Source organism: Solanum dulcamara, chromosome 6 (genome assembly GCF_947179165.1).
Source record: "Solanum dulcamara chromosome 6, daSolDulc1.2, whole genome shotgun sequence".
NCBI classification, from domain to species: Eukaryota; Viridiplantae; Streptophyta; class Magnoliopsida; order Solanales; family Solanaceae; genus Solanum; species Solanum dulcamara.
Genome location: NC_077242.1, coordinates 70,951,541 through 70,962,571, shown reverse-complemented (window position 1 = coordinate 70,962,571; position 11,031 = coordinate 70,951,541). Strand labels below are relative to the sequence as shown.

Below are 11,031 nucleotides of genomic sequence, written 5' to 3'. Positions count from 1 at the left end.
TCCAGCCAAACACAAGATAAAATAATCTTACATTTTATCCCAAGATTATTATACATATACCTCACACCAAACAACTCCTTGATAAGGTAAAAAGTTGTAATTTATAATTATACTTTACTCTCTCTAGCCTCTCTCCTCTCTCCTCTCTCTCTTCCTCTTTTGCTCTCCACTATATAGTATATATCCCCCCCCCTCTCTTTCTCTGTTGTATTTTTGTATTACGCTTGTATTTATGAATACAAGTGATACAAACTGCTAACATTAATACAATAGGGGCTAATAAATACAAGTGAAATTAGAGCGAATGAATACAAGTAATATAAGAGTGAGTATTGAATACAAGTAAAATTACTGCAAATGAATACAATCCTCTAAATTTTGTTGTTGTTTCGTATCTTTGTATACGTTTGAATTGTATTCTTCGATATAACATAAATGTGTGCATGAATACATGTGAATTTAGAGAGAATAAATGCTAGTGATATAAGAGCTAATGAATACAAGTGAAATTAGATTGGACGAATACAATCTCCTATATTTTTTTATTGTTTGTATCTTTGTATACATTCAGACCGTATTCATCAATACAACTTAAATGCACGTATGAATACAATGAATATAGTCGTCTGATATTTTTCGCCTAACATCTCAATCAATTATTATAAATAATAAATAATAAATACCTAAACTATAATTATAAATTGCTAATAAAGTCAAAACTATAATCATTTTTACAAATTCCTCAATATTATAGATACCAGCTCCAGTAGCCCGACATGTTCCAGCATCATCCTTGACTAAAATATATATAAAAAAAGATTAAGATACTATGTTTTTGTTGTAAAGATGTCGACATTTTTCGTGGATTTATATTTCATTTGCCATTTTGCACGTATTTTATTTTAAACAGTGACATCTATAAATTATGAGTTCGAATTGTAAAAACGATCACAAATATTTATATGAGAATAAACATTCATAAATCACGAGTTTGAATTGTAAAAGCAATCACAGATGATTAATTATCGAGGGTCAAATTAAGGATTGTATTTTATTTTTGTGCATAAAAAATACATACAAATTTCACCATTTCGTATTGGATCGCTTTGAATATAGTTCATAAAAAGGTGAGTCTAAATGGACGTATCGAATCAAATTCATCTGGAATCTTCATGATAGATGTCATTTAATTTCCTCCTAAAATTCAACTTATTTTCTATCAATCACCTTTCAGCTAATTATCTTCGTGTCATCTTATTTTAACTAACCAAAAATAATGTAATAATGATAAAATTAAACAGTTTTGAATAGCATAGAGATAAATTTGAATCTTTTCCTTGTAGAAAAGATAAAGAGATGATGACAAATTTCCAAAATCCACCGTCCACTCTTCCCCAACCATCCAATATCCTATGCCCTATCTTGATGATGTCTTTCATTGTTTTTTTGTCTGCCCATAACATATACATATATCAAAATAATAATATCGACGTTGTAGTTGTTTAAAGAATGTTTTTTGATTTTCTATCTAATGTTCAAAATTTATATTAAAATTCAGATAAAATACAAATCACATATAGCAGAATCCATATTTTTAAATAAAATTTTTCTTTCATAATCAAAGTTCGAACCGTGAATTGTGATGTTACCCATGGTTTGATTTCCCTATTATTTTATGGATAAGGTTTTCTTCTTTGTCCTGCCTTTTCCTGTTGCCCCATCATCTTTTGTCTTTCTTTTTTTCCTTTTCTGAGAAATAACGGTCGCCAACTACTTTTTAAACTTTAATTAGGTCTTCATTAATTAATCCAATTAATTTAGATTCATATATCAAATAAATATATTAAAAGAAGTGATGTAAAGCTCGTTTCATCAAGAAGTTATGTTATTCATCCCTAGGCCAATTCAAATTCAAAACTTGATTAAGGGTGTGTTCGATCGGTACAGAAGAAAATATCATGTTCTCATGTTTGATTAGTTGAAATTTATCAAAAATATTTTTGTTTTTAGAAAAACATGTTTCTTGAAAAAGAGAAACAATTCCTCTAGTGAAAATAGAAAAAACGTCTAAAACAAATTTCATACGTGACACACTTCATATGGATTGTGTACTTCACATTCATCAACACACTCATCTTCATCTTCATGTTCATTTCCATCCCCACCGATATCCCACACTACCCTATTCCTACCTTTCATTATATATATTTAAATTGCATATAAATAATTTTAAGATAATATATTTTTACTACATACTAAACACATAAAAAAAAAAGTAAGAAACTCATTTTATTTAAAAGAAAATATTATATTGAAGTTCCTAAGAGCAGAAGAATTCTAATCGATGCAGTGCAACTAGTCATGGTCAACTACTATATAAGCAGGTGTCCATGATTACATTGAACTATTCATTCATGTGGCTGAAAATCATGCAATAGTGTCTTGCAATTATTACCAATAAAAAAAAACAAGGAATAATTGTATAACATACATACAAGCATATATATACGTCCACAACATAGATTATATTAACCAATCAGATGATGCTTAAAAAGATTATATTATATTTATATTTTATTATATAGATTCTGGTTCTAAAGTAGTGCAGGTTATCCACTTAGCTACTATATCTACATCTGATCAGTTTGGTCAGTTGGCAGTTGCCCATACTTTGCTTTTCCACCAGTTTATAGACAAGTGTTGTTTCTTGAAAAAACCTTTTGCTTTTGAGGCTACGGTTTATTTCAAACTAAAATATGTTTTATATATTTGTATATTCATGATTAGAAATGCCAAAATGAGTTTGGTCCGTGAGGTCGTTCCAATTCAATTCTTGAATTAAATGGGGTTAATTTAAAAAAATTTAGCTCATTTAAGAACGAGGTTTGTTAGCTCAGCCTCATAGGCTCAACCCACGAACCTCAGAAGCAGCTCGTGGGGCGTGAATTTTAAAAATATTTATTATATATATATTTTAAGTAATGTTTTATTTTTTCAAATCTTCAGCAACTAGGTAATTGAAGTTATTATGAATCTTGGACCTCTTTTACTTTTGTCCTTATGCCTAATTTTTTATTTTTCCTTTCTTGTCTAGTTTATGAAAAAAATGATCATGTAATGTATGTTGTTCTGATGAATCTTATGAATGTTGACTGTTGTATCTTGCCTATTCTGTTGTTTTGTAAGTAATCCACTAGAGTGTGTGCAATTCATGGACATGTGAATTTTTGGTGTTGTGTTCATCAATGTTCTATAGTCTTTTAAGAGGTTAATGTTGTCCACATTTTGATTGAAGGGCCAATCCGTCCCAACTCGTAGCCCGCTTAGAATTGGGTTGGACTGCTATTTTATAGGCCTTTTATTTGAAAGGGTCAATCCGTCATAATCCATTTAACTCGCTAGCCCTTTAGGATTGGATTGGGTCAACCCATTTTGACAGCTCTATACCTGATTTTATATGTTTTATTTTAGTCGAGAATCTATTGAAAATATAATCTCACTATCTTGACAAGATAGAGGTAAGATTCTGCACACACTACCCTCACTCTATTTATGAAATTACATTGAATGTATTCTTCTTCTTCTTGTTGTTGTTGTTATACTAATTCTACTACTACTACTAATAATAATAATAATAATAATAAATAATAATAATAATAATAATAATAATAAATAATAATAATAATAAAGGCGCACGACAACGACAACAACGACGACAACGACAACAACAACAACAACAAAAATTATCTAACAAGTCTGAAACGTATTTCCAACTAGTGGATCACCTGTTTAAATCTTTTTCTTTCATTGTGCACTATCATTAGCTACGTCTAAAGTGATACCAAAGACTTGAAATTTCTTGGAGACAACTTTAGTTCTACGTCATCCCTTTTAAACACGTTCACTTATCATAGTTTCATACTTATAAATCAATGTATTTGTAGGTCGACGCAGTGCATATCCAACCATCTTAAGAGACCTTCTTGCATTTTCTCCTCCATGTGCATCACTTATAGCTTTCACTAAATATGATCATTTTTAATCATATCTAATCTTGTATGGCCTTACATCCATATTAGCATCCACATCTCTGAAACATTTCGTCTTATGGATATGTTTGATTTTAGCAACACAAAATTCACTATCATATAATATTACCGATCTATATAGTTATTCCATATAGAACTTACTTTTTTCCTTGGTAAGCATCCTCTATCATATAACACATCGATATTACTTCTCCATTTCAAACATTCGATGTTAATCGTATGAGTATCGTCTTTATTTATCATTTCATTCACACCTACGAGTAATAAGATACTAACGCTAACAAAACAACTTGTTTTGATAGTAATCTAAAAATACGTATAATACGAATACGATGAGAAAGGGAATGAAAATATGTTTGATTATGTACTAACCTTCTATCATAATTTCCGACCTCCAAACCTTCCTGTCAATGTGATATGTTCTCGGCGAGCTGAAGTTACATCATATCCTACCTACTTACCTCATCCCAATACTTCTTAGTCCTACCTATACCCCTTTTCAAGTCTTGTACAACCAGCCTCACACGCCGGATAATTGGGACGACAGCACATCTTTTTTTTCATGCGCAAATTATCTCAATCTCGTTTTTCGTATTTTTTCCTCAATGGAGACCACTCTCACCTTAAACAGAATATCTACATTTTTTATCTAATCTATCATGATATTCCCACAAATCCACCTTAACATCCTCATCTTTACCACTCGTATCTTCTGGATATATGAGCTCTTGACTGGCCAACACACTGTCTTCTATAATATAGTCGGTCTAACACCTACTCTATAAACTTATTTTTAAGTCTAGGTGACACATTCTTATCACAGAAGACATCTGATGCAAGCCTCCTCTTCATCCACCTCGCTCCAATACAATGAATACCTTGGATTACTAATCTCAGGTACTTGAAACGTTTACTTTTGGGGATGACCTGTGTGTCAAGCCTCACGCCCACGTCTTCTTCATGAAACATATTATTAAACATGCACTCCAAGTATTCCATTTGTATCTTGTTCAACTTGAAACATTTTGACTCCAGGTTCTTTCTGCAAACCTAATACCTCGCTTCAACTTTGCCTTACGCCTCGTTAATCAATATATATTATGTAATTTGTAATTAACATGCACCATGACACCTCTTCTTGAATGTGTCATGTTCGTGTGTCCATCACCAATGCAAGTAATAATGAGCTAAGTGTGGATCCCTAATGCAATATCCCATCATGAATGGAAAATCTTTCGAGTCACCACCTATAGTCTTGAATCGGGTATTAGCACCATCATACATGTCCTTAATCATCATAATGTAAGTTATAGAAACACCTCTAGCCTCCAAACATTTTCAAAGAACCTCTCTTGCAACTTTGTCATATATTTTTTCTAGGCTCATGAATACCATATGCAAGTCTATCTTCTTTTCGATATGTTGCTCCACCAACATCCTCACAAGACAAATCGTTTTTATAGTCAACCTGTCGGCATGATTTTGAACTGGTTTTTAGAAATAGACACACTCCTCCTCACCCTCTCTTCCACCATTCTCTCCCAACCTTTCATAGCATGGCTTAACAGTTTGATACCCATTTAATTATTGCAATTCTAAATATCTCAATGAAATCATCGAACTCCACCTTCGATCTTTGGGAATCTTCATCATCCTAAGAATGGCAATAAGTAATCTCGTGAGCCACTCCACGCCTGCCTTGCCCATGTTCTCCCAAAATTCCACTACGATTTCATCTGACTCGATTGCTCTTTCCTTGTGCATCTTACACATAGTCCATCGACCTTCTCAACCTTTACACGCCTACATACCCAAAATCTCACCAATTCGCGAAGTGCTCCAAATCACCTTGCACGATATTCTTATCTCCCTCTTCATTCAAGAGTTTATGAAAGTATGTTTGTCATCAACATCTAATATGCGTCACGTCTGCCAAAACTATGCCATCCTCATTTTGATGCACTTCACTTGATCTGGATCACCAGCCTTCTCTCTCACCCTAGTTAGCATGTACAACTTCTTGTTCCTAAATTTAAATTTAATGAAAAAAGAAAAAAAAACGAATAAAGGCAGGACCCTTGTCCTAATCAAACTAATTCCTTATAATTTAATGTTTTTTTGTCCTGGATCCTCTTTCTCTTTCCTCAAAAGAAGGAAAAAAGAAAAAAGACAAGGCCTACTTCATGCTTTGTATTCTTTGACTAAACAATGTGAAATCTCAATAATTGACATTTCTTTACTTGACATAACGAATGTGACATGAGCTGTGTGGTCATTAAAGAAGGAAGACTTGCATACCAACCAACCTGTATATGTGAATGTGGTGGTCTTCATTCTCTAACTAACTATTTTATTTTATTAGTAGTATATAAGAGCCAAATTAAAGGCAAGCCAACTTTTTTGATATAAAATTGTTAATTAGTAAAGGGTCGTGGCCTTTAGAAACTCTGAAAAGAGGCTAATTTAATTCAAACACGCATAATAAAAAGAATTAATTACCCATCGTTTGCACTTTTCCCCCTATTTTGTGTTGTATTTTCAAGGCAAATAATTTTTTCGTGTATAATTATATTTCATAAGTCATGTTCCTATCACTAAAAAATTTATATTCTGTTAGATACAAGTTCGATTGTTAAAAAAAAAAGAAGTTTAAAATCAACTCGTTTAAATGATTAAATGAATAAATGATTAATTACTATTAGGCCTTCGAAGACACTTTTGGAAAAAATGGCCTCTCTTTACATGTAATGTAACATATATAGGTTAGATTATTTAATTTGATGTAACATAACATGATAATCTTTTTAATTGTTTGGTTGCGTGGGAAGCTTAATTGTTGAAGTTACTTGTAATTCTTCATTTTTATATTTTTTATCTTTATTGACCTGATATATTCATAAGAAATCGTTAATTAAAGGTGTATTTTTATCAATCTTAACTTATTAATAATGCTTTAGAATTCTAAATTTGCCTAGTACTACTTTATATAGTTATTTAATAATAAGGATAGGATGAGAAAAAAAGTCATAAAATAAAAATTCTCTTAATTTGATAAAATAAAAAAATAAAATAAAAATCTATTTTTATATAGGGATCAAATAAAATAAAACGAAAGGAGTATATAGTAGTAGTAATAACACATAAAATTATTGATGGTCTCATAAAGAAAATAGCAAATGAAATTAGATTTATTTGTTAAATGAATTTGAAGTATTAAAATTTGTAAAAGAATATTGTATTTATATAAATATAAAATGTTGTAAAGTGTTTGATTTTGTGTTGTAAATTTTGATGGATATCCAAAATTGTGCACCTACCCCAAAAAGATCTAAGATTAAGACCTCATTTGGATTGGCTTATAAGTTGCTTATAAATTATTTTTAGTTTTTTTGAGTGTTTGACTGACAAACTTAAAATTATTTTGTGCTTAAAATAAGCTATAAAAAATAATTGAGTCTGTTCTGCTTAGCTTATCTAAAGCAGCTTATAAGCTGAAAACGGCTTATAAGTTACTTAAAATAAGTTCAACCAAACAGATACCAAAAGATGTGTTAGAAAGTTGCTAACCATACTAAAATACAAAAGTTTTAATTTTAATTATGTCCTTCCTAAACAACAACACGAACAACAAAGGTTCAAAAATATTCTTAACTTATTAGAAATGGTTCACAAATGATTTCCTTTCACCTATTGAATCAAATACCCATTGAATCAAAATTTGCCCTTTTTTCCACCTATTGGGTAAAAAAATGCCTTTAAGGTATTAGAAATGGTTCAAAAATGCTCTTCTTCCACCTATTGGATCAAAAATTCTCTTAACCTATTAGAAATAGTTCAAATTTGTCCTTTCCTCTACCTATTAGATAAAAAATTACCAATGACTCAAAAATTTACTAATTCTAATTATATACGTCAATAATTTTTTTAACAATACTTTGACAATTATTTAGTTTTTTTTATTTGTATTTTTTTTGAAAAATTCCTGCTTGTTTATCTGAATTAATAGAAGTATTTGCTTTAAATAAAATATATAAACTAACGTGTGAATTAACCCGAATGTATGTTATATAAAAACATTGCCGTAGTCACAGAGAAGAGGAATTTCATTATGTATGTCCATAAAAATATAATTTTTGTTGAATTTTTTTTTAGTGTAAATACAACATCATTTAACATAATTTATACAAAAAATTCAGCAGTTTTAAAAGACTAAAATTGTTAGATAATGGAAAAAATATATAATTGAGATGCTAATAGAAGTAAAATGAATTAAAAAGTTGAGTTTTAATTTATTCAAATTTGAAGGCAGAATTTTAAAAATATTTTGATGTTATAAAAATATTATATTTATTGATAAAATATATTAAGATCGTACGAAAAGCGGACATATTAAATAGTATTTAATAGTTGATAAACATACTTTTAGGTAGAAGGGGGGCAAATTTGAATCATTTCTAATGGGTTAACGACATTTTTGATCCAATAGGTGAAAAGAGGACATTTTTGAACCATTTCTATACGTTAAGGACAATTTTTATCTAATGGGTGGAAAAAGTGCATTTCTGAACTATTTCTAATACGTTGAAGGGGATTTTTGAACTTTTTTTGTATTACAAATTACCACCACCGGATATGGTGTAGTGGATGTGGTTGCTCCTCTTTTAATCAGAGGTCTCGGATTCGAGTTTTGAGTATGAAAAAATTCTTGATAGAAAGTGCTTTCCATCGAATGAGACCCTATGCGACGCGAATTCCGAATAGTCGGACTCTAATGCGAATGATGGTAAATTCCCGAAAGAAAAAACGAAAATTGTACACACTTATTGTGAGAAAAGCTTTCATTAATATTAGCTGACGGTAAAATCTTGATTGTTAAGAGCACATAGTATAATTTGGTCATGCAATTTTTTTGAAAGGTACACTGTACACCTTCTTTTAATTCTTATAAAAATTCAACCATTTTTGACTAATTCTCCATTTAATAAATCCTTTTCCATTTGAAGCAACTTCAATATACAATTAAAATGGGTCAACCCACTTGATTTGACTCAGTCTTGGTCATAATTACATCCTCCATGTATTCAAAAATCACCTTGTATACAAATTAAATACATGTAAAATATGTCTCCCTTTTACTAATTTTCCCCAAAATACACACACAAAAAAAAAAAAAAAATCCTTAAAAAAGGAAAAAAAGAAAAAGAAAATCCTAATTAAAACTACTCTCCCACATGAGCACATAGACCACAACCTCCTCTTTTTTCTTAAATCCTTGAAAAAAAATATTCTATTTACCTTTTATCATAACTCGAGCATAAGATCATTTCAACACCTTTAATCAAAGATAGCAAATTTTCACCTTGAAATAGAGAATTTTTTATATAGGACACAATTTTTTGAATATTGTATAATTAAGAAAAAGTATAACTACAAATTTTGTACATAAATTAGAGGGTTAGATAAAAAGGAGATTTTAGTAAGAATCGAAAAATCCAAATGGATCATTAATAGGAATAAGTGACCCGGTTGATGACCCGACCCTTGAGCATAGCATTGTAGAGGGTCGCCCTGTTGGCCGGCATTTCTTGCACTTTCCCAAGCTTCTTTAAATCATTTGAATCCGAATTTGAAAAAGAAGAAAAGACTTCGTCATTATTTTCAGGACGAAAATTATTATTATTATTATTATTATTAAAATGACGAAGCTTTCTATATTCTTCACTATTCCCACTTGGCTCCACCACATCTTCTGCAAATTTCACCTTCTTCTTTTTTTTCTCCTTCTTCTTGCCATCTAAATCAAAAACAAAAAATAAAAATAATCCAAATTAACATATGAAATTAATTTATATGACAAAATTTTACTAAACCAAAAAAAAATAAAAGAAATACTTTTTGCATATATCAAAATTATTCTTGAAATTTGTGGTTTTAAACATATTTTTTTCACGGTCAATAATTGATCACCCCTCCCCCCTCCTCATTTAACATAACTTGACATGACAAGGACTTAATAAATAAAATGAAATAGACTAAAAAGAAAAGCGTGTCATACCTGTAGAGATGCAGGATCGAGGAGGGATATTTGAAATTGAATTGAAGGATAATTCTTGAGATTTTTGTAGACGAAAAGTGGCTAAAAGGATCATAGTGCCTGCAGAGACAGCCATGGCTGTGGCAAATACTACACCTTGAGAAGTCAACAAAGAAGACATAATTGGTAGTTGTTGAAGAAGAAGAAAAGAAAACTTAGAAATTTGAAGAAATAATGGTGGGGACTTTCTTGGAGTTTTGAGTTATAAGTAAGAAAGATCAATCAATGAAGACAAGATAAATAGCGTAAAGTTTGTGGATTTTTTTTGAATTTATTAATCTTCTAGATGAAATAAAGTAATGAGGGAGGAAGGATCAATTATTATTGGTTAAATTAATTGTTTTGTTAGTTAGACTAAAAAAATAGAATGTGGAAGAGTATTTGATGGTGTGGCAAAAAGGCCAATGGAAATGAATATGTCAGCATAAATTTAAAGGCTTTTGGTAAGAAAGAGAGGGTACTAGACTATACCAAAGAATATATATTATTTTTACACTGAAAAATGTTTGAATTATTATTTTCACATATATTTTGATTAAATTAATATAAAAAGAAAAAAAAAATGTTTTCATACGAAAAAAATTTCACTATTTCAGTGAAAATTTGTTTTTTTATATCATGAATTTTTCAATGAGTCCATTCAATGAAAAAATCATATTGTATAGTATAAATTCTCATTGATTTGTAGCGAGAAAAATCATGAGAGTATAATTTAAACATTTGACCATTAATTTTAGTTTAAAATTTTACATTTATTTTAATTTTTTTATTAAATATATATAAATTATTAATTTAGTGTAGAAAATAAAGTCCACCCATAAGGGGTGTTCTTAAGGTCCACTCGGCTAAAACCCAACAATTTTAGTAATTACTATAACCCTAGCAACA

The 11,031-nt window shown here is 30.0% G+C and overlaps 1 protein-coding gene across 1 annotated transcript; it reads right to left on the bottom strand.

Annotated features, from left to right (window-relative positions):
- Positions 1-9,025: 9,025 nt before the first annotated feature.
- Positions 9,026-10,395, bottom strand: LOC129892623 (uncharacterized). Its single transcript, XM_055968204.1, has 2 exons — positions 10,105-10,395; positions 9,026-9,843 (listed from the first exon to the last, which is right to left on the bottom strand). Exons 1-2 carry the CDS (start codon positions 10,262-10,264, stop codon positions 9,554-9,556), a joined length of 450 nt encoding a protein of 149 aa, XP_055824179.1. The 5' UTR covers positions 10,265-10,395; the 3' UTR covers positions 9,026-9,553.
- Positions 10,396-11,031: the final 636 nt, after the last annotated feature.

Excerpts from the sequence above, each read along its gene's own strand:
- LOC129892623 (XM_055968204.1), bottom strand. The coding sequence starts at position 10,264 with ATGTCTTCTTTGTTGACTTCTCAAGGTGTAGTATTTGCCACAGCCATG. Across the intron at positions 9,844-10,104 it reads TCGATCCTGCATCTCTACAG|ATGGCAAGAAGAAGGAGAAA; the intron begins GTATGACACGCT and ends TTTTTGATTTAG.